Raw genomic sequence first — 25,167 nt, 5'->3', positions numbered from 1 at the left:
TTGAATGTTGTGCCTCAAATATTTTTCTTAAGTATATAAAACCCAAGAAGTGGAATGAAACCTGTTCTTATCAGTCTAACAGCACTGTATTTTCTTTTCTTTTTTTTTTTTGTTTGTTTGTTTGTTTGTTTTTGGAGACAGAGTCTCACTCTGTCACCCAGGGTGGAGAGTGCAGTGGCACGATCTCAGCTCACTGCAACCCCCACCTCCTGGGTTCAAGCGATTCTCGTGCCTCAGCCTCCCGAGTAGCTGGAATTACAGGCATGTACCACCATGCCCAGCTAATTTTTTGTATTTTTAGTAGAGCCTGGCTTTTGCCATGTTGCCCAGGTGGATCTCAAACTCCTGAGTTCAGGCAGTCCACACACTCGGCCTCCCAAAGTGCTGGGATTACAGACATGAGCCACCGCACCTGGCCAACTACTGTTCTTTCATAGATACTGTGCAGCTTCTGTTTTTAACAGTGTGAGTATTTACCTGCATAACCTGAATGCATCTAATTTATAGATAGTTTCTGATTCATTTTCCCAGTTATAAACTGCTCCTTTATGGTTCTTCTTCCCCTCTACTCCCTCACACAAGTCCACTGATTCTCATGATTTGGTGTGATCACGGATACTTTTGGAGAATAAATGAAAGTTATAGACCATTCCTTCCAGAAGAAGTACACATGCACACAAACATGTAAAATTTCATGAAGCCCTTCAGGGGTTTTACAGACTCACTGAAACTCCTTGGAGAGGGAGACGTAGGGAAAAAAGCTTGTTCTAAGACTCATGGAGATTTATGGATACAGCTGAAATCAAGCACTATCCCAGGGAGTAACTGTACTAAATAAGTAATTCTTAGTCTCAGGGACCAGTGCTTTATGCCCCCTGGTCCTACAGTCTGTATAATTCGTATAAAAGCATTTTATCTAGAGATTCACAGAATGCTTGTTCTAGCTCTACTGATTTGGCAGTTTGGATATCTGATGGAATCTCTCTGGCCTTGGTTTTGTGACCTACAAAATGAAGAGATTGGAATATCAGTGATTCCTATCTTCCAGGGAACCCAGATATAGAAAGCAAATAAAAGTGGACCAGCTTCGTCATAGTAGGGTGGGAAATACACACATGCCGCCTTCCTGGGTTATCTTGTCCTGGTTGGAAAGCTGCTGGGCCAGAGGACCTCTCATAGCCCTTTTAGGTTGTGGATGGACCTTCCTTCTGTTGGCCACTCTGCTGGGAACAGTCTTTCTACTGCTGGGATCAGCTTAATTTGGGGAAGCATCTGTTCTACCTCTTTTAATATTCCCTCCAGAAGAGAGTGGGAATGTTGCAGTGAAGTATTACTGTGTGTTAAATAGCATGTGGTTTCTGAGGTCCTCATCAGTTCACATAACCCAGCCTTTCAAAGAATTTTACATTTTTCTGTAGTTGTCAGTTTAGTTTAAACATATTTTGAAACTTATGTTCTGTGACAGTTGGTTGAAAATTGGCTTAGAGCCTCCAGCTTTTAGACTGTCTAGTAATCATCGTTCTTCTACATAATTTATGTACTCTTGTCTTCTGAAAAGCAAAAGTTAAATTGAAGTAAGCATTTTTTCCTACTTGCAACATCTCTAATCAAAGTTTAACCCCCTTTTAGGCCATTTTCCTCATAGTGTATAAAAAAACACTTGACTTCAGTGAGTGTTGTCATTTGGGAGTGGCATTCCAGGCAAAACCTTTCACCTTACTCCTATCAAGGGGTCCTGCAAGAAGTCTAAAGGGACACTGAATATTTGCTGTCATAGCATGAGTGCATTAAATAAAGGCACATCTACTTCTTAAATCTTTAGAGATTGTCTTTAGCTTTAAGAATTTCTCTAAATATATGTTCTACTTAAAAAGTAGTCATAAAGCACAAATGAAGCTAATAAATGCTCAACAGACATTCCTTTAAAGAAAAAAATTTGTGAACACCATTGGACGCCAAGCAGATGTTTGGCTTTGAAAAGACTTTTACAAACTGTTAATGAATGTCAACCCTATATTTGCTTCCAAGAAAATATGCATAAATGTTGGAAATGTTGAGAGAATATTTCTTTCATACGTGTACAGCTAAAAGAGGACACACTGAATACACTTTATAACTTCATAAAATGCCAATAGTTTGCTTTAACATAATAATCATCTGCTCAGCCCTGTCCATCTCCTTTGCTATTCCACCTTGACTGAGTAGTGTTAAAGGAACTGCAATGGCTATATTACAGCCTATTAGCCAATTATGATGACCACCACCAAGGAAGTCTATATTTGACAATAAAATGTCTAAAAATATATAAGAAATCTAAATGCTACAGAAGCCTACTGTAATTCAACATTTTACAGTTTTAGGTGTGACTCCTTTTAGGTAAACCATCATCACCATTGCCGCCATCACCAGTACACACACACACACACACACACACACACACACACACACAAGCAGAACTGCAGATTACATAATTCTAATGAGATAGGTAACACGTAATGGAGAGTACATAAAGTATAAATGCACCCGCTTGGGATTTTCGCAAAGTGCACACACTCCTGTGACAAGCACCCAAGCAGGACCAGCCCCCAAGAAGCCCCTCATGCTCCCTTTAGTTGAGGAGCCTCCCAAAGATAACTGCTACCTTGATTTCCATCACCATCCCTCTTATTCATTTTACTGTTTTGTTTCATACTAACTTTGAATAAACATATATACCTTCCACAACCACATCCAAATTCTTGATGACTCTTTTCTGTTCCACAAATTTTAAATGCAGTGCTCTGTAGCTTTCTACTGAAGGCCTCCCCAAAGCTTTACAAAATCAGTCATCAGTACATCAGCACTCTCCACTATTCTTCAGTCAAATACAAATCTGCCTAATGGATTGCTTACGGTTCTCTGACAGTTCTGATTTGCTAAGAACATGATGTGTGGAACCTATGGCATTTCTCTGACCTGTCAGCCTACTGACCTCATTGTGTGGGAAAGGGAAGCAGAGTTAGCTTTGTGTAACTGGTTCTCCCTGAACCCATGATGGTTTCCAGTGATTACTTCCTTTTCAGTAAACGGATCTGAGCCATTTTGACTTAGGACAAGTTAAAGAAGGGCTTGGTGTTTTGAGCAAGGTGGGGCATATATTTTCTGTACAGGGACAGATAGTAAGTATCTGTAGGCTTTGCAGGCCATACAGCTTTCTCCCTTACAGCTACTCAACTCTGCAGTTGTAGCATGAAAGCAGCTCTAGATGATATGTGAATGAATGGGTGTGGCCATGTTCCAATAAGTCTATAAGTAACAAAAACCACTGCTGCTTAAATTTAGCCCTGGGGCCATAATAAAGTGTCTGTAGCTCATGAATGAACACGGAAGGAGGTAGTTAAAACAGAACTTTCCTGCAATACTGAGGGAATTCATGCTAAGCTCTCCTAGTCTCTCCAAGGAGAGTAATTTCTAGACTGTTCCTTTCTTTTCTCAAAAATTGAAACATTTCCTCATCTCTCCTCACTGGCTTTCTCCACAATTCCTTGAAAAAATGGACATTCTTTTTATGGTGCCAGCTGCACAATCTGGTGGCTCCATTAAACTTATCCATGCCATTGGAACCAAGAAAATCCCTAAAAATAAGGACATGAATTTGTTTTACAATGAGGTGTCAATACATACTTACACATAGCAGCAAGACAGAAAGGAAGAACCCAGGGCCATAAATATCTGACCCTGCTCAGTCACTGCGGTGCCTTCCCTCTGTTCTAGGAAAACCCCCAGCAAGGTGCTAGAGGACATGCTAGCAAAAGAATGAGGAAGATTTGCAAGCTAGCCATCTCCCTAGAGTCTTGAACTAAAGCAAGTTGCTCTTTGATTTTTTATGTGGTTTTTTTGTGTGTATGTATTCCCCTTATCCCCAGTCCCATTCTATTTCACCTTAGAAAAAATATTCTCAAGTGTTTCATATGTTCCCATCCATTTGCTGTACTTTAGTTGTATATATGTGATTCTGTGAAAAATATCTATTATATGTGTATTGAATTGAAGAAAAGCTTTGTGTTTATAATGACACTCCAGTAAATAATTTTTTTTGAGATGGAGTCTCTGTCACCCAGGCTGGACTGCAGTGGTGCAGTCTTGGCTCACTGCAACCTCTACGTACGCCATCCCCCAGCCCCAGACTCAAGTGATCCTCCTGCCTCAGCCTCCCAAGTAGCTGGGACCACAGATGCATGCCACCACACCCAGCTAAGTTTTTGTATTTTCAGTAGAGATGGGGTTTTATCATGTTGCCCAGGCTGGTCTCAAACTCCTGAGCTCAAGGGATCCATCTGCCTCAGTCTCCCAAAGGGCTGGGATTACAGGCATGAGCCGCCCACCAAAAAAATTTTTTACCTTTATTTTTCTACATGTTTTTGAGACATATCCATGTCACTATATGTAGAACGAATTTATTTTTTGTTTGTTTTTGTTTTTGAGAAGGTAGAGTCTTGTTCTGTTGCCCAGGCTGGAGTGCAGCCTGATCTTAGCTCACTGAAGCTTCGACCTCCAAGGCTCAAGCTGTCCTCTCACATCAGCCTCCTGAGTAGCTGGGATAACAGGCCTGCGCCACTACTCCCAGCTAATTTTTAAACTTTTTTTTTTTTTTTTTTTTTTAGAGACAGGGTCTGCCTTTGTTGCCCAGGCTGTTCTCAAACTCCTGGGCTCAAGTGATCCTCCCACCTAGACCTCCCAAAGTGCAGTGATGACAGGCGTGAGCCACTGCGCCTAGCCAAGTTTGTTTATTCTTATCACTGCTTGTTATTACACTAATGCATATACATCATTTTATTTATCTCTTCTCGTAGGGATACCACAGAGGTTTCCTCCAAATCTTTGCTACAATGAAAAGTACTGCAATCTATATCCTCTGTATGCCCCCAGGCAAGAGTTTTTCTAGGAGAAAACTCTTACATGGGGAGAGAGAGAAAGAGAGGGGGATGGGTATGGGATTGCTTGGCTGTGGCGTATATGTATAATTCTTTCCCATCAGAATTGCCACATTATTCCAAAACAACTCTACTAGTGTGCCATCCCAGATCCATGGAATAGAGTTGCTGTTTCCCTACCTTAATAACAATACATAGTATTACTGAATTTATAACTTGGCCAATTTGATGGTTGTGAAATGACACCTTGTTGTTTTGATTTTAATTTCTCTGATTACTAGAGAGGTTGAGCATCTCACAGGAGTATTTCCCTTTCTCAGTTTCTGCTTTTGAAATTTATTCATTCACTTATTCATGCAGCAAGTGTTTTTTGAGTGCTCCTTGTGTGCCAGTAACCTTAATAAGTACTAGAAATAGAGCGGTGAACAATGGGAAAAAAATAATCCCAGCCTTCACATCGTAGCTGTTGTTCAATAACATCAGTAAATATACACACAAATATTCAAAAGACAATAATTGCTGTGTGTGTGCTTGTGTATGTGTGAATGGTAATAATTGATATATATCAAACAGACATATATAAAATTAGTGGTAATATTGCTATGAAGAAAAGTAGTACGCTGAAGAAGGGAAAGGGATACTGAAATTTCTGTTGGGTTTCTTCTCTTTTTTCCTGCTTGTATATGAGAACTCTTTGTGTATTCTGGACATTGATTTTTTGTTGTTGTTGATTATTGATGTAGCAAGTGTCTTCTACGCTGGCTCCCTTCTTAATTTTGCCTGTGATACCCTTCCTTAAACAGAAATCATTGGCTTTGACATAGTCAAACTCCACTAATTTTTTCCTTTTATGGTTTGCAGTTTTTGGATATAAAGGACTTCCCACTCCTGCATGTTCTTCTGTTAACTTTTTTTTTTTTTTTTAATCTCACCCTGTGGCCCAGGCTGGAGTGCGATGGCACGATCTCAGCTGACTGCAACCTCTGCCTCCCAGGTTCAAGCAGTTCTTCTGCCTCAGCCTCCCGAGTAGCTGGGACTACAGGCATCCACCACCACGCATGGCTAATTTTTGTATTTTTAGTAAAGATGGGGTTTCACCATATTGGCCAGGCTGGTCTCAAACTCCTGACCTCAAGAGATCCGCCCGCCTCAGCCTCAGCCTCCCAAAGTGCTGGGATGACAGGCATGACCCACTGCACCCTGCCTCTTCTGTTAACTTTACAGCTTTAGTTTTTTCATGTAGGTCTTTTACACATATGGAGTTTATTTTTTTATATGCTAGGAAGGAGGGGGGATCCTTTGTTATTCATTTCTGCATCATGAGCAAATTCTTTCAATAGCATTTACTAAACAATCCACTCTTCTTCCCATGCCCTGTGCTGTAGTGCTCAGGAACTGAGGCCAGACTTTCCAGAGCCTAGACTCTACCGCTTAGTAGCTGAACAACAGATTACTTCTCTGGTTTTAGTATTTTAATCTTTTTTTTTGAGATGGAGTCTCACTCTGTCACCCAGGCTGGGGTGCAATGGTGTGATCTCAGCTCACTGCAACCTCTGCCTCCCCGGGTTCAAGTGATTCTCCTGCCTCACCCTCCCGAGTAGCTGGGATTACAGGCGCCCGCCACCACACCCAGCTAACTTTTGTATTTTCAGTAGAGACCTGTATTTTACCAAGTTGGCCAGGCTGGTCTCAAACTCCTGACCTCAGGTGATCTACCCACCTCGGCCTCCCAAAGCGCTGGGATTACAAGCATGAGCCACCCAGCCCGGCCCTGGTTTTTTAATCTTTAAAATAGAGATAGAAATTGTTCTTCTCATAGAGTTATGAAGAATAAATGAGCTAATACATGGCACCTATTATTCAAATGTTTGTTGCTCTTATAAATTATATCTAATTTTCTCTTATATAGCCTAATTGAATATTTCAGGTGAAATATATATTTTGCCTGACAGTATATATTATATACTGTCATATATAAAGATTTCTCTCTGACCGTTATGGCCTTTTCTATGTCCTGAATTTTTTTTTTTTTTTTTTTTTTTTTGTCTGATATTTAATTTGCTAACCTGGCTTTCCTTTGTTTCATTATGTGTCTTGTCTTTTGTTTTTTCTCCAAATCCTTATGTTCAATCCTTCTGTATAATATAGTGGTTAACAATGCTGTGTCTGTCCAGCCTGAGCAACAAAGTAAGACCTCGAGTCTCCAAAGAAATTACAAATTAGCCAGGTGTGGTGGCATACACCTATGGTCCTGAGACAGGAGGATCACTTGAGCCCAGGAGGTCAAGGCTACAATGAGCCATGTTGGCACCACTGCAGTCCAGCCTGGCGACAGAGTGAGACCTTGTTCCAAAAAATAAAAGAACGCTGTGTCTGAATCCACACTGCTTGGGATTGAATCCTAGCTTCATCATTTGCCATTTTACCTTAAACCTTAATAAATATTGTTTGTGCCTTGGATTCCTTGTTTGTAAAATGGTGACAATAATAACTTATGGGATTGTTCTGAGAATTCAATGTGTTAGGTGCAAATAAACATTATATTAACTGTTATTATAATTGTTGCTATATTGGACCTCATTTCTTCCCATTTATTTTGGTTTCCATCTATTATGATTTTGTTTCTTTTTTTTTTTTCTCCCCCTAACTTTCACTCTCTAGGTCAGATTTTCCTATGCTGGTTTGAAACTTTTGTACTCTATTCTGTGAGAGACCCTTTCCCCTATTGTTTCTAACAGGCATTAATGTCCCTTTGGAGGAACAGCAAAAGCTAGGTCCTAATTAGGTAAATTTGGAGGCAGGGCCCAATCTCAGTTCATTAAATCCCTATTTCCCCCTAGTGCCTTTACCTGAGCTCTCCTCTTGGTAGAGGCAGCTGCACTCTGATGGAATTCCCCGTGTGAGGTGGCATTCAGGGGTCTGTCAGCACAGCCATATTATTGGCACCTGTCCCTGCCTGGCTCTGTGCCTTCAGGTTGACCAAAAGATCTGGCTTTCCTTTTCCAAGGCATGCGTAGGAATTCTTTCTGCAGTTTTAGCTTTAGGGCACTGAGGATGTACTCCTGGAATTGGAGTGTTTTGTTTTTTAAGCATGTTATTTTGGGTTTGATTTCATAAGCTCCAAACCTAAGCCAAACTCTACAGTTGCAATGAGTGAGGCTCCATCCAGCCCAGTCTCACCCCACTCATGCTGGTCAGCTCAAACAGGGTGCCATGGGCAGGGAACAATGCAGCCAGAAAGCTTGCCCATCTGTGTGTTCTTCCATTATCCCTCACATGCCACTCTTTTCTTCCATGCCACTCAGCTTCTCCCAAGTATTCACCACTTCCTATCACCCCAAAGGTTTCTCTTGAATTTATAGTTGATAATTATGACCCTGAACTTTACTGGCCTCCTTTTTTAACTCCTGACATCTTCAGAGTTGTATTTTAGTTTCTGTCAATAGTCTGTGCTACCAATTGTTCCACCTTCCACTAGGTAGTTTTAAGGTGAGAGAAGGTTCCTTGGAGAAACTTATCCACACAGCATAGGAAGGTCATGAGGCAGAGAAGAGCAAGCTGATTTTCTTCCAACCTAAACAAGCTCTGGGCTGTGCATGATGGCTCACACCTGTAATCCTAGCACTTTGGGAGGCTGAGGTGGAAGGATTGCTTGAGGCCAGGAGTTCGAGACCAGCCTGGGCAGCATAGTGAGACTCCATCTCTACAAAAAAAAAAAAACACAAAAATTAGCCATGCATGGTGGCGTACATTTTTAGTCCCAGCTACTCGGGAGACTGAGGTAGGAGGATCACTTGAGCCCAAGAGGTTGAGGCTACAGTGAGCCAAGATTGTGCCACTGCATTCCAGCCTGGGCGACAGAGCAAGACCTCATCTCAAAAAATTAATTTATCAATTAAATTTAAAAAAAAAAAAAACTTTGTCCCTTCCTTACCTCCCCAGAGTCATAGGAAAAGAGATCACAGGGCATGTGTGCTCCAGTCAGACACTGGGAATGGGAAGAGAATGGAGGCCACTCTGAGAGCAAGCTCACAACAGAGTAGAGCTGAAAGGGGAAGCACTCTAGGCCTTCTTGAATAGAAGTGCTTCCCAGTTGAGAGCACACCAGTCCCATTGGCAAGGCTCCCTAAATAGAGAGGTGGCATGGCGTTGATCCATGCAGGAAAAATTTCTGTCTCTTCAGAGCAGGTGTACAGAGAGGGACTACTATCATATAGGCTGTCAATATTTAACTCCCAGGACAGTACCTCAATAAAAGTCCTTAAATTAATAACTCTTGGGGGCAGAAGAAAGATCCTGAGATCTGCTTTATTCTCCTTGTGTTCTTCCGCAGAGCTTTAATCACATACTAAAGGATCACTAAATACTTAAGTAAATACTTGAATCAATGACACCTGGAGGCACATTCCCAACTCTACACTCTTTTCCAAGTCCAATTCCAACTTTTCAGTCAGCATGCTTAAATGAGTCTGCCAGAGTATCCCACTACTATCTAAACTTCTGAGTATCTAGAACTTCCCTGATACTTTTCCGCTGTCAATATTCTTCTTGCCTTTTCCATTTACGTTTAGACCCTCATTCTCCCAGTAACCCAAATTTGAAACCTCAGGGTCATTTTTGAAACCACTTTTATTTGGAGCCCTCTGTGTTTTTATTTTCATTTTCATTGTCCTTTTCCTAGGTCATATTCAGATATATATAAAACATACTTTGGTCAATCCAAATTAATGTTTTTAGGAACTGCCTCAACCATGCTCTTTTTTATATCAAAAATTTTTAACATCTCCTATTACTTAGAGCTAGCTGCGACATTACAAGTTTGTTACTGTGACATGCAGAGGCATGCTGTCAGCTAGCTCTAATTCATTCTGAATATATCCACTTTTCCATGAAGAGGTAAATGTTTCCTTCTCTAAGAATTTTTTTAGCTGTCTTCCCTACACATAGAAGAAAGCCTGGAGAATCCAGTGTCCTTTACATAGTTCTCTTTATACTCTAGGTACAAACCTTATTAAACAGATTTTGCTTCTTAACAGTGAATAGTCAAAAATGAATGAGAATGGCAATGTTACTTTCTCTTTTTTTCTTTTTCTTTCTCTCTCTCTCTTTTTTTTTTTTTTTTTTTTTTTTTTTTTTTGAGACAGAGTCTCGCACTGTCACCTGAGCTGGAGTGCGATGGCGCGATCTCGGCTCACTGCAACTGCAACCTCCATCTCCCAGGTTCACGCAATTCTCCTGGCTTAGCGTCCCGAGTAGCTGGGATTATGGGCGCACATCACCACACTCAGCTAATTTTTTTTTGTATTTTTAGTAGAGACAGGTATGTTGGCCTGACTGGTCTTGAACTCCTGACCTCGTGATCTGCCCACCTCGGCTTCCCAAAGTGCTGGGATTACAGGCGTGAGCCACTGCTCCTGGCCAAATTTCTCTTTCTTGTAACATTTCCATTTATTTGGTTCCACTACCTTTTTTTTTTTTTTAACTGTGAATTTACTAGCCATTTTTGTTTACAATGGAAACTCTGGGAATTCAAAATTAACATCCTCGCCTGTGAGCTTCTTATAGACACCAGAAAAAGTTTCAGCCTTGCTTTCCATGTTGTTCTCCTATGCTTTGTCCAAATGAACCTTTATGAGCCGGCTGTCATCCAGTTTCACACAGATTCTCTTGCCCACAATTTCACTTGGGAAGATCAAGTCCTCAAGAATTGTGTCATATACAGCTCCTAGGATGTTTTTGCTTATTTTTTGTATGGCTTTTTCAAGCTGGCTTAGGCAGAATTCTCCTCTGAGCAATAAAGACAGCATGCTTCCCACTGAACTTTTTCTCCAATTCACGTACTAGCCAGAGTTGGATTTTCTGGAAAGATTTCAGTTGAGGAACAGGAACAAAGATTATGATATCTTTCTGGCCACCACCAACTTAGGCTCTTTGGCTGCTGTAATACTCAGCTTCCTGAGCTGAGCCTTGAGGTCCGAGTTTATCTCCAGCTCCAGAAGAGCCTGGAAGATGCCGGACTCTTAACTCGTTTGGCGTCTCGCTGTTGGGCTTCACAGTGTTGGTGCTTGAAATGAACATGGCCTTCTCCTTGCTAAGCGCCAGCCTAGGAAGAGCTTGCTACCATTTTTAATTCTGCCTTGTGCTGAGTACAGTGCTAGGTTCAATATAACTAGATGATATTTTCTGAAGAGAAAATGAACAGCAATATTGTAGATAAACTAAGCTTTCTTGTGTGAACACCATAATAAATATCTATACTAGGCGGAGTTCTCTTTTTAGTGCCTTTCATAGGTCTATTTGCTAATTAGTGCACACATGCACATACATGCATAATCAAATACACACCATCAATAGAAACGGTCCCTATTTAAAGTACTTATCTGAATTATTGAAGCAGAAGGCACTACGTTTACCTATAACCACATAAATTCTACAAAAGAGAGGTTTTATATCTAAAATGCATTGCAGAAAGGAAATCTTTTTTAAATTTGCTTTCCTTTTTTATCCTATGGAAAGGCTATCTGTATTTTATTTCTGTAGATTCAGTCCCTATATTGTAAGGTCTCCTGAATGCCTATGACTGCACAGTATATCAACAGATGTTGGTTTTGGAGGCTAGGAGAGCTCTCACTCATCAGTCATTTGAATAGCGCACTTCTAGGTAAGAAGTGGTTGAATGTTTCATTATGTACCATATTGCTAAGTATCATTTTTAAGACTTGCTATGTAAGCTGCTGTTTTCATTCCAAGTAACAAGTTGATGGTGAGCTTCTAGAGGAGTTAACAATATTTTGTAGTTTTTGTACATCAGGTTTTTTTTTTTTGCTGTATCTTAATTTTTTCTCAATGTAAAATTTTATAAATGAACCTGCCAAATTTTAGTTCAGAAGGATTCAAGTAAGATCTTCTAGTTTACGTTTGTCTCTCCTTTTGTAATTTCTGTAAATAGTCAACAAAATATGAGTCAGTTGGAAATACACTGATATTCACAGGAGAAATCTTAGGAAGTTTGTTGCAAAGAAAAGCACAGCAGATCCCCTCACTAATGATTCTGACCTCTAAATAGGCACCTGGAACAGAGCTCAAATTTAAAGTTTGAGGAAGTTAAAGAAATTTAGTAAATACTGGGCTTGGTCACTATATAAAACACTTCAGGAGAACTAGAAAATACTATATTCCTTCATATTCTTCTAAAAAGTTTTCTAGATTTACCTTCTAAAGGCAACTTTATAGTAATTTTTAAGTTTCCAGTATAAGTCTTTGAGAACATATTATATTATCAGTATAATTTTGTGTATATGTAAGAATTTTTTAGGTTATTAATCCCAAAACACAATCCAGTGGATAAATTATTGTATTCCTTTTGGCTACCCATAAAAAAATTCCTTAAATTATCCTTTATTATACATCTATTATATATATATGTACATATAATCTTCCTATTTCATTTAGAAAGGTGATTCATTTAGCTAATCCCATTAAGAGTGCAAAACAAGCTTCATGTAAGATGGACCACCTATATATTTCTTAGCTTAAATGGTAAAAATTTCCAGTGCTCTGATCTAACGTTCACAGGCCAGTGAGAGTTACTGCATAGCAAATAAGAAAAATAATGAATAACATGTGCAGAAACTACAGCCAAAATAATATCTGAAAAGCATATTGCACTCAGTGCACGTCTAGGTTGTATCAGAAAGGACCACCCTCTGTTTGTGGAGCCACAGGGAAGAGAAAGGGACGTTTACAGTACACATTGGATACGTAGTCTTTTTCCATGGAGTCTCTTCTACCAAAGAAGAAAAAGCAACGGTGGAACAGAAGAGAACTGTGAATAATTTAAATCCTGGATGCAGACCCACAAATGGTTAAAATAAAACAATCTCAGGGAAGAAAACAGTGCCTTTATGATGTTTCAGAATTATACGTTGAGTCACTATTGGCATTTGTTTAGGTTTTAGATATTCTCAGCCATGGATATGTGATTTTTTTGATAGACATAGGAAGAATTAAGTTGTTGTGTGGTAAGGTAGTTCTAGACTTATATGGAAATTGTATGAATCTAGAAGCAAGTGTACTGACAATCAAGAAAGTAAATAAACTCAGTAATATTTTAACAGGTGGAGACACAGCAGTAGAAAATAATATATTCTGGAGAATTTTGAGTGTGAAGTTAAAATTTATTATGTGCTATTTCTGTTACCTGAAGTGAACTCTCCTCTCCTTTCAAAGGCCAAGTCAAATTCTAACTTATCAAGGGAGGCCTCTTAAAGCCCATGTTGATTTCTGAAATTATCAAAGAGGGGCAATCATATCAAAGCTTTATGCTACATTCATTTTTAATGTCTTATAATTTTGTTTTGCTATATTGTAACCCCCTTGTAGCAAGGAACCATTTTTTAAATGGATGCTATAAAAATAGTGGATCTTTTTTACTGACTTCAGCTTGACAAACCTGAATCCCTTTCAGCCACATTCCTTCCCTACAGCCTTCTGCCAGGTACTCACAGCACACTATGCTCACACCCAGAGGCTCTTGGGTGTGTACATGCTCTTCGGCTTCCATGAATTGACTTGGTGCATTGTAAGTGGGGCTCGTTCCCTAGTACGTTTATTCCTGTTGTACTTCTTGAAATAATCATTTAATTAAATGTCTCATAACTCATTCAAATAACTGAGTAAAAATTATTGCTAGTAAATCCAGGTATAATGCTCTAAAAGACTTTTTGAGTTGCTAAAAAATATTGCTGTCAAATTTTGGAGTAAACTAACTATAAACTGGGGTAAAAGGAATCAGTACATTCTGGTCTCCATTTTAGTGAGGCAAACCATCGACTATGCCTGAGTGAGATTTCTGCTACAAAAACATGCAGAGTTTCAAACAGCAGACCCCTATGCAAAGTAAGGTTCTTTGACCTGCATCACAATTTGTACATTTATATTTTGAGTTAAATATTTTAAGAATGTATATTTTATTTTGTATGAATCTCCACTTAAATCTGACGTCTTTGTTTAGCAATCAACTGATGTTTCAGAATCATAAGAAAAGGCTTCCATTATGTCTTTTGTTTTAATTTTTTATTTCCATAGGTTTTGAGGGAACAGGTAGTATTTGGTTACATGAATAAGTTCTTCAATGGTGATTTGTGAGATTTTGTGTACCCATCACCCGAGCAGTATACACTGTACCCAATTTGTGGTCCCCCTCCCACCCTTTCCCCTGAGTCCCCAAAGTCCATTGTATCATTCTTATGCCTCTTCATCCTCACAGCTTAACTCCCACATATGAGTAAGAACATACAATGTTTGTCCATTCCTGAGTTACTTCACTTACAATAATAGTCTTCAGTTCCATCCAGGTTGCTATGAATGCCATTCATTCATTCCTTTTATGGTTGAGTAGTATTCCATCTCATTCATATATGTGTGTGTGTGTGTCTGTGTGTGTGTGTGTGTATAAAATATATAAAATATGTATATATAAAATATATACACACACGTACATATATATACACACATACCACAGTTTCTTTATCCACTTGTTGATTGATGGGCATTTGGGCTGGTCCCATATTTTTGCAATTGCAAATTGTGCTGCTATAAACATGCATGTCCCAGTAGCTTTTTTGTATAATGACTTATTTTCCTCTGGGTAGATAACCCATAGTGGGATTGCTGGATCAAATGGTAGTTCTACTTTTAGTTCTTTAAGGAATCTCCACACTGTTTTCCATAGTGATTATACTAGTTTACATTCCCACCAGCAGTGTAGAAGTGTTCCCTGATCACCGCATCCACACCAACATCTATTCTTTTATGATTTTTTTATTGCCATTCTTGCAGGAGTAAGGTGGTATTGCATTGTGGTTTTGATTTGCATTTCTAAAGAGCTTCTGCACAGCAAAAGAATCAGTCAGCAGAGTAAACAGACAACCCACAGAGTGGAAGAAAATCTTCACAATCTGTATATCCAACAAAGAACAAATATCCAGAGTCTACAAGGAACTCAAACAAATTAGCAAGAGAAAAAACAATCCCATCAAAAAATGGGCTAAGGACATGAATAAACAATTCTCAAGATATACAGATGGCCAACAAACATATGAAAAAATGCTTGACATCACTAATGGTCAGGGAAATCCATTATGTCTTCAATCTTATTCCAAGAGGGTCATCCACTTTTGTTTTCCCGAGATGGAGTCCCGCTCTGTCGCCCAGGCTGGAGTGCAGTGGCGCCAGCTCAGCTCACCGCAACCTCCACTTCCTGGGTTCAAGCGATTCTCCTGACTCAGCCTCCCGAGTAGCTGGGACTACAGGCACGCGCCCCTATCCCTAGCTAATTTTTTGTATTTTTATTTGAGATTGGATTTTACCATGTTGCCCAGGCTGGTCTCGATCTCCTGACCTCGTGATCCGCTCACCTCAGCCTCCCAAAGTGCTGGGATTACAGGCATGAGTCACTACGCCCAGCCAGTCATCCACTTTTAAAGCTTGGTAATGGAAGCAGATGCTCTGGCTAGTAGCAGCTGCGTGTGCTTTTGAAATGTCTCTCACTATATCATTTTCTTTTTTCTTAAATGGGCATTGTTGCTAAGGGCAATCCTACTCTTTAACACCTGATTTAACCATACAGAATTGAATGAAAATCCTCAGCCAATTTTAATTTGGGTGTTGAAAATTACAGTATCAAGCAGAGAAAGCAGTGGTTGGTTGTGATCACCATGAAGAAAACTAAATTTAGTCCAACTCTTTTCTGATGCTTTTTAAAAATCACTAATGTCAGCTCACCTTGCAGAGATTTCTCCTTTATTACAAGTTTAGTTTATGGAAAAAGTACCACTGTTTCCTAGTTCTGTTGAACCCTTGGTGTAACTTCATAATATATTCATACTGTTAGACTATTAAAGAGAATTGGATAAAGCTTTCAAATGCTTCTCTCTATTCATGCCCATTTCCCATTCTAGATCATTTATTGGTGAGCATTCCTTTTTGACATTTACTAAATGTCAACTATAGTCCAGGTTTAAACATTGGCCTAGAGCCAGTGGACTTACCAGTTTATATTAGCCTGGTAAGAAAAATTAAATAAAATGTGAAAATGAAATGAAAATTGCTTTGAAGAAAAATCAAGCTAACAGTGAAATAGCCTGCTAATGGCCTGATAGGCATTCATTTCCTTGCTGAGTTCACAGTTGTGTCATTTTGTACTACTGCCAGACTGTAAAAGGAAATCCAAAGAAAAAATTAAAAATGCTTTTTTCGTATAGCAACCATTTATTGAGTATCTATTTTGGATCAGGCACCAAAAATACAAAGGAGAGGAGACCAATTGACTTTACAAGCAGCTCACAGTCTAATGCAATGATTCTCAGACTTGAAATAAAAACCAGAGCTGCTCTGGCTGAAGCAGTTCATAAGGGCAGTGGGGCCTCCTGAAGGCGCATATTTGTGCAGAGTATCTACCACTAAAAATTTTTCCTATGGAATGATCAGGAAAATGGACAAAGTTGTATCGATTCTCTCAAAGTGGTGACCTTCATTTTTAAATAGAATAGTAAATGATTTTTCAGATGTTTTAGCAGATATTTATTATTAGACATCTATGCCACATAACCTTGATAAATAATTTAGCTCTGAGATGTTTTTCTTGTATGAACATTGTGTACATTAGTTATTTCTTACTATCTATTAGCTTAACTGTTAGAACAATTTATTGTGTAGTTTTCCTGTCTTTCTCTATAGTTTCCAATACAGTGTAGACAGTGTTATGCGTTCTGTCTTTGAACCCTTCTGTCCTTGTCCTAGTGTTTATTTCTTTTTTTTTTTTTTTTTTTTTTTTTGAGACGGAGTCTTGCTCTGTCGCCCAGGCTGGAGTGCAGTGGCACGATCTCAGCTCACTGCAAGCTCTGCCTCCTGGGTTCACGCCATTCTCCTGCCTCAGCCTCCCAAGTAGCTGGGACTACAGGCGCCCACCACCACGCCCGGCTAATTTTTTGTATTTTTAGTAGAGACGGGGTTTCACCGTGTTAGCCAGGATGGTCTCAATCTCCTGACCTCGTGATCCACCCACCTTGGCCTCCCAAAGTGCTGGGATTACAGGCATGAGCCACCTCGCCCGGCCAGTCCTAGTGTTTATTTCTTAAATGGCTTTAGAAAGTCTGTGAAAAGTAACTCCAAATCTAATACCAGATATGATTTTAATAGAGATACTGGTGTTTTCTGTTCCTGGTCCACATTTGTATAAGAGGTTGCTTGATTTTTACTTGACCCTTAGTGGCTTTGGAAGAAAATGAAGCCCATGAACTATAATCAGATACTTGGCATTTACCATGGTGTCTGAGAATTAATTTAAGTAGAGTTTTAAGCGTATAGTACATTATCTAAGATCAGATTGCAGAAGCTCAAAACTTTTACTTTCCAGCTACTATGTAGGATTTAGTTAGTGTTTGGCAGCATTTATGACATTGTTTTTAATTTGTAAGTGAAGAATTAGAAATTCTGATGTTTGTTAGGAAGTAAAGGCGTTCTGGCAGGCTAATGTTTAACAAAGCATTCTCTCTTCTAGCTGTCACCTAGGGGTTTGCCTCTGAGGCTTGTTTTTATTTATTTTAATTTTCCTTAATACAGTAACCAGGTTAACAGATGAGTAAACATTTGCAAACCTAAAACTTTATCGTAAGGTTTCTTCAGAGAACTTTTCATTTAGGTCTTTTGCATCTTTTATCCTTCAACACAATGGCATTTCAAAATTCCTTTTTTCAGAAAACAGTAATTGATAATGTGTTTCAATTTCAGGGTTTCTCCTCTTCAAAAATCTGAAGTTGTTGAGATGGTTAAGAAACAAGTCAAAGTCGTAACCCTTGCAATCGGTGATGGAGCAAATGATGTCAGCATGATACAGACAGCGCACGTTGGTGTTGGTATCAGTGGCAATGAAGGCCTGCAGGCAGCTAATTCCTCTGACTACTCCATAGCTCAGGTAAAGCGTCATTTCTGCAAAACACATCATTCCTCTCAGTCAACTGATGCTTTGAAAAGGAAAATACTAATTTTTTCCCACTCTCGTTTTAGTTCAAATATTTGAAGAATTTACTGATGATTCATGGTGCCTGGAACTATAACAGAGTCTCCAAGTGCATCTTATACTGCTTCTACAAGAATATAGTGCTCTATATTATCGAGGTAATAGCAGGTTAAATTTTAAATCCTTGTCATTTGCATACATATTTAAAGAAATTTTCTTTATGAAGACGTTTTCTCATGGTTTTAATTAATATTTTATTTGCCAACTCTTTATAAATTCTAAATGTATTAAAAAGGTGGCCTGTAATCCCAGCACTCTGGGAGGCCGAGATAGGCGGATCACTTGAGGTCGGGAGTTCGAGACCAGCCTAGCCAACATGCTGAAACCTCGTCTCTACTAAAAATACAAAAATTAGCCAGGCGTGGTAGCAGGCACCTGTAATTCCAGCTACTAGGAGGCTAAGGCAGGAGAGTCACTTGAACCCAGGAGGCGGAGGTTGTGGTGAGCTGAGATTGTGCCACTGTCCTCCAGCCTGGGCAACAGAGTGAGACTCCACCTCAAAAAAAAAAAAAAAAAAAAAAAAAAAAAAGTTTGTCAGCCATGGAGAATTATGTTTAAATTCTAGCTAAAAATGTTATGTTGCTTTGATAAGAAGTGTTGAATTAGAGTTGCTAATGAGATAATAATGTATTTAATTTAAAAAATACATTATTACTAATGTATAAAAGTCTATAAACTTGACTGCATTTTTAATAAAGCTCAGAAACATGCAAAAGAAAGCAATACACCATGGAGGGATAATACACATGTAGAAAAGCTATTTTTTAAAAAAGGTGAGGGAATGAGAAACATCAACTGAAGCTAGCACTTCTAATTCTGGGAGGAGACAAAGAAGTGCAATCAGGAAGAATATGCAGGTAGCTTTGCTGGTATTGTTGCCTTGTTGTTCCTATTATGTTTCAAAACTTAGATCTTTGTTACATACAAGGATCCCTCTCTATCCAGATCTGTTTTTGTTTCCGTGTTTGGTGAGTAGCAAGAGTTCAGATGATGAAAAATTTGTCTAAAAATTATCAGAATATTTAGTTTCTGTCTGGATAGCAAGGGATTTCTATAATCCGTTTTATGTGTCAAACATAACATCATTTTAAAAATGAAAACCTGAGTCAGGAATACCACTTTTAAAAGGATGCATTTTGTTCTGTAAACAATTTTGTAGCACCTACTGAGCCCAGACACCAGGCTTAGTCCAACAACTACAAAGTAAATCAAGCATGGTTCCTGTCCTCCAAGAACTTGCTGTATTACTGTTCTCACACTGCGGATAAAGACATACCCAAGACTGGGCAATTTACAAAAGGAAGAGGTTTAGTGGACTTACAGTTCCACATGGCTGGGGAGGCCTCACAATCATGGAGGAAGGCGAGGAGGAGAGAGTCGCATCTTACATGGATGGCAGTGGGCAAAGAGAGCTTGTGCAGGGGAACTCCTCTTTATAAAACCATCAGATCTCAAGATGGTTATTCACTATCACGAGAACATCACAGGAAAGACTTGCCCCCATGATTCAATTACCTCCCACTGGGTCCCTCCCACAACACATGGGAATTCAAGATGAGATTTGAGCCAAACCATATCATTCTGCCCCTGGACCCTTCCAAATCTCATGTCTTCACATTTCCAAACCAATCATTCCTTCCCAACAATACCCTAAAGTCTTAACTCATTTCAGCATGAGTTCAGAAGTCCACAGTCCAAAGTCTCATCCAAGACAAGGCAAGTCCCTTCCGCCTATGAGCCTGTAAAATCAAAAGCAAGTTAGTTACTTCCTAGATCCAATGGATGTACAGGCAATGGGTAAATACAGCTACTCCAAGTGAGAGAAATTGGCCAAAATAAAGGGACCACAGGCCCCAGGCAAGTCCGAAATCCAGCAGGGCAGTAAAACCTTAAAGCTCCAAAATGATCTCCTTTGACTCTGTGTCTCACATCCAGGTCAAGCATGCAAGAGGTAGGGTCCCATGGTCTTGGGCCGCTCTGCCCCATGGCTTTACAGGATACAGCCTCCCTCCCAGCTGCCTTCACAGGCTGGCATCAGGTGCACAGTGCAGTCAGTGGATCTACAATTCTGAGGTCTGGAGGACAGTGGCCCTCTTCTCACAGCTCCACTAGGCAGTGCCCCAGGGGTAACTCTGTGTGGGGGCTCTGACCCCACATTTTCCTTCTCCACTGCCCTAACAGTGGTTCTCCATGAGAGCCCTGCCCCTGCAGCAAACTTATGCCTGGGCATCCAGGCATTTCCATACATCTTCAGAAATCTAGGCAGAGGTTCCCAAACCCCAGTTATTGACTTTTGTGCACTCTCAGGCTCAACACCACATGGAAGCTGCCAAGGCTTGGGGCTTGCACCCTGTGAAGCCACTGCCCGAACTCTATGTTGGCCCCTTTCAGCCATGTCTGGAGCGACTGGGATGCAGAGCACCAAGTCTCTTGGCCACACACAGCACGAGTGTACCCTGGGCCTGGCCCAGAAAACCACCTTTTCCTCGTAGGCCTCTGGGCCTGTGATGGAAGGGGCTGCCATGAAAACTCTGACATACCCTGGAGACATTTTCCCCGTTGTCTTGAGGATTAACATTTGGCTTCTCATTACTTAGGCGAATTTCTGCAGCCTGCTTCCATTTCTCCTCAGAAAATGAGATTTTTCTTTTCTATTGCATTGTCAGGCTGCAAATTTTTTGAACTTTTATGCTCTGCTTCCCTTACAAAACTGAATGCCTTTAACAGCACCCAAGTCGCCTCTTGAATGCTTTGCTGCCTAGAAACTTCTTCCACCAGATACTCTAAATCATCTCTCTCAAGTTCAGAGTTCCACAGATCTCTAGGGAAGGGGCAAAATGCTGCCAGTCTCTTTGCTAAAACATACCAAGAGTCGCCTTTGCTCCAGTTACCAGCAAGTTCTTCTTCTCCATCTGAAACCACCTCAGCCTGGATCTTATTGTCCATAGCATTATCAACATTTTGGTCAAAGCCATTCAACAAGTCTCTAGGGAGTTCCAAACTTTCGCACATTTTCTTGTCTTTTTATGAGCTCTCCAAACTCTTCCAAAGTCTGCCTGTTACCCAGTTCCAAAGTCACCTCCATGTTTTTGGGTATCTTTTCAGCAGCACCCCACTCTACTGGTACCAATTTATTGTATTAGTCTGTTCTCACGCTGCTGATGAAGACATACCCAAGACTGGGCAATTTACAAAAGAAAGAGGTTTAATGGACTTACAGTTCCACATGGCTGGGGATGCCTCACAATCATGATGGAAGGCAAGGAGGAGCAAGTCACGTCTTACATGGGTGGCAGCAGGCAAAGCAAGAGAACTTGTGCAGGGGAACTCCCCTTTTCAAAACCATCAAATCTCTTGAGACTTATTCACTATCACAAGAACAGCATTGGAAAGACTTGCCCCCGTGATTCAATTACCTCCCACCAGTCCCTCCCACAACACATGGGAATTCAAGATGAGATTTGGCTGGGGACACAGCCAAACCATATCACTTGCCAACAGAAATACAATGCAAGCCACATTAGCAAAAAGCAAAAAAGAAAAAGAAAAAATTGATCTCAGTATATTTTATCTAGCTCAATGTATTCAAAAGATTATCATTGTCACCTGTAATCACCGTCAAAAATTATTAATGAGACATTTTACATCCTTCATCCTAAGTTTTCAAAATCTGGAGTATATTTTACATTTATACCACGTCTCAATTTGGACTAATCACATTTAAGTGTTCAAGAGCACGTGTGGCCAGTCTCTACCATGCTGGGCAGCACAGCAGTGGTAGATAAATAAGTGAACTGAATGGTTAATCAAGGCATGATAAATATGTTATTTGCCTTTTTTTAAAAAGTTGCCTTCTTATTGTCAGAAGCTATATGTGTAGTAATTCTAGGTGTTATCAGTTTCATGTCCCTGTTGGAGCTCTGCAGATCATGACAATGGCCTTCCCATTGTTAAGAAAACCTCATTCTCCCACTCCTGTCAAGGACCCACCATGGTCTCATAAATCTGCTGAGGGTTCCCTTACAGATAGATGTTTGTTTCTGCCACTTTACCATTTAATCTGTTGACTGTTTCTACACGTCTGTCAAAAAAGATACAGCCAGGCTGGGTGTGTTGGCTCACGCCTGTAATCCCAGCACTTTGGGAGGCTGAGGCGGGCAGATCACAAGGTCAGGAGTTCGAGACCAACCTGGCCAACATGGTGAAACCCCGTCCCTACTAAAAATACAAAAAATTAGCTGGGCATGGTGGCAGTTGCCTGTAATCCCAGCTACTTAGGAGGCTGAGTCAGGAGACTCATTTGAACCAGGGAGGCAGAGGTTGCAGTGAGCCAAGACTGTGCCACTGCACTCCAGCCTGGGCAACAGAGCAAGACTCCATCTCAAAAAAAAAAAAAAAAAAGATCCATCCATTTGCTATATGGAAATCATATTCTATCCTTTACTCTAAGAAGTAACAGTATAAACAAAGTCAGTACGTTGACACTTTCGTTGGGGGCTGGTGTATATTTGCTTCACCTGTTCTTTGTGCCTCTGTCAGAATGCTTATCTCCTTGTTAAATGTTGACTGAGCATAGTTCTTATTATGAGTCAGGCTAGTAAAATTGAAACTTAGTTTTGAAGTGTACAGGCAGTTTGGTGTAATGGTCACTAAAAAGGTTACAACCTATTAGATAAAATAACCTAATACAGGCCAGGTGCAGTGGCTCACGCCTGTAATCCTAGCACTTTGGGAGGCCGAGGGGGGGTGGATCACGAGGTCAGGAGATCGAGACCATCCTGGCTAACACAGTGAAACTCTGTCTCTACTAAAAATACAAAAAATTAGCCAGGCGTGGTGGCAGGCGCCTGTAGTCCCAGCTACTTGGGAGGCTGAGTCAGGAGAATGGCGTGAACCCGGGAGGTGGAGCTTGCAGTGAGCAGAGACCATGCGCCATTGCACTCCAGCCTGGGTGACAGAGCGAGACTCTGTCTCAAAAAAATAAATAAATAAAAATTTAAAAAATAACCTAATATATGGAAATATGAACAAGATACGTAAATGAACTTACTCGTTCATTACTGCTAGATTTGGTCTGGAATAGTCTATGTTTTGAAGCAAAATGCACTTCTAAAATAGTTTATGAGATTCAAAAAAATATTCTTTGTTGTTTATATAAATGTGTAGTTCTTTTCTAAAGTAATTATTTTTCTGTTCTCAATCCCTTCTATATATCTAGCTTTTCTATTTATATGTTCTTCTCATTCCAGAACACTGACATTCAAGCAAATATCAATTTATACAGTTTATTTACATAGATTTATCAAGATACCAGGAATTTAAAGCCACTGCCAGCAATAAATCTGCTTATAAAAAGTTAATTTTATAAAATAAGAATGTCCAACTTGTCGCTTTTTAAATCTAAATTGACAACAATGAAGTAGACAAAATTTATGTACTAATGAGAAAATAAAAACATTAAAATCAAATGAAAACAATCTTCATGCCCTGTCCTGTTTCAAACCCAGAATTATGTGATTTGTGGTTGATTAACCCTAAACTTCACTTGCCTTTGATTTTAAAACCTGTTCATGAGATATTTGACACTGATCAAATTCTTTACACATTGAAAAGGGAGTTCTAAACTTTACTGGAAATCTCATTTTTATTTTTCTCAAGAGTTTGTGGAAATGTATTTTGAATATGATTCAACTGTCTTGGTAATGACCTTTTAAATCAATTCCCAGATACCCAACTTTTGCCAGCTAAAACAAGTTCTGCAGATGTTAATGGCTCATGTCAATACTGTGAATGAATAGACAGAAAACACATCATTGAATGTCTCTAGTGAGGACAACTGCCAGTCTCGAATCTCTCCTTTCAGTTTTTTGTGCTGATCAGGCGTGGGAGCAGAGGACTCATTGACTGTTTGTAAGCTGCTGTTTAATATGCAGAAATGCTCTATCAGGAAAATGAATGTGAAGCTTTAGCTGCCACGCCTCTACTGGGAGGTGGAATTTAGAAAATAATGCCAGGAGAAGCAGGTCTGAAATTTCTTTGCTAATAAAGGAATAGTCTTGAACACTATGTGTTTTATAGATTTAAAACTACAAACACTGCTTTTCTCCTTGCTATATTGCTTAGGAAAGTCACTATCTAGATATTCCATTGCTGTAAATTACAGCCAGATGAATACAGATTTGGCAGATGGTGGTATAAAGCTCTTTCTTACAGGAGCTGCCCAGGAGCAGCTCTAGGTGTTCATTTAAATTATTGGCTCTTTTTAAAGAGAGATTTTTTTTTTATTTCTCTGATATGTCTGACTCCTTCCTCATAAAATAAGACCTTTCCTTTCAAATGATTGGTCACATCCAAGTTTTCTGGGAAGATCTCAAAACCAAGTTGTGTTTCTAATTTCCAGAAGCTTTGATAAAAGTCAATAAGGTGATACTGTCCCAGCAAGTGGTGCTGGGAGTTGAATTCCCTGTGAATTTAAATAACCTAGACACCTCCCCAGAGGGACCGGTGTTTTCTTTCTGAATCTGTGGCTCGGGTTGAATCAGAGGAGGTACTTTTATGTGTTTGGGATAATTTAGATGTTGTTTTATTTTGCAGGGGATATGTTCCTAATACTAACTACAATCTCAGCCTAACTTGAAATCAGCCTGCTGGTAGACTACTTCACTGTTAAAGACCTTCTCTTTCTCCTTTAAGATATGTAAACTTGAATATTAAAATATTAGAGTGAAAATCTAAGGTACTCTATTGAAAGTTTCTGTTCTTACCTAGTCATTTCTTCTTTAAAAATAAATTAAAATGTTAACCCTTAAAAATCCAGGAAATACATTTTCTAAAAACATGTTCACCTACCTTTCAGTAGGAAAAATAAAATGATAAAAATGTGTTGATACCTTTCCACTTAAAAATTGTCGTAAAGTATAAAGCAGGTCATGCATTTTAAAATACACTTTGGAAACAAACATGTTAGTTTACTTGCAAATTATTTCAGATTTGAAACTTACTGTAAATATTGATTTGAGGGAGAATCTTAAATTTCAAGCTCGTAGTAGCCTTTGAATCAGCACCAAATATTAGGTACACAGAAGCTAGGGGACCATTCGTATTTACTAATGTTTGCCCACATATAAACTTACTAACATAAACTTCTCATTGTACGGTATTGATGATTGCAAA

At 39.5% G+C, this 25,167-nt stretch overlaps 1 protein-coding gene and 1 pseudogene across 8 annotated transcripts in view; one reads left to right on the top strand and one right to left on the bottom strand.

Annotated features, from left to right (window-relative positions):
• Positions 1-25,167, top strand: part of ATP8A1 (ATPase phospholipid transporting 8A1) — a 249,041-nt gene that overhangs the window by 174,637 nt on the left and 49,237 nt on the right. For all 8 annotated transcript variants that reach the window (XM_009447595.5, XM_001150768.6, XM_517167.8 and 5 more), the window contains 2 exons: positions 17,706-17,889; positions 17,982-18,092. In XM_009447595.5, the coding sequence (XP_009445870.3) occupies positions 17,706-17,889; positions 17,982-18,092 (295 nt within the window). The remainder of the gene's footprint in view (positions 1-17,705; positions 17,890-17,981; positions 18,093-25,167) is intronic.
• LOC107974244 (small ribosomal subunit protein eS7-like) lies at positions 10,414-10,991 on the bottom strand (annotated as a pseudogene).

Source organism: Pan troglodytes, chromosome 3 (assembly GCF_028858775.2).
Source record: "Pan troglodytes isolate AG18354 chromosome 3, NHGRI_mPanTro3-v2.0_pri, whole genome shotgun sequence".
Classification (NCBI taxonomy): Eukaryota; Metazoa; Chordata; class Mammalia; order Primates; family Hominidae; genus Pan; species Pan troglodytes.
The sequence above is the reverse complement of the archived record's forward strand: the minus strand, read 5'-3'. Positions and strand labels throughout refer to the sequence as shown.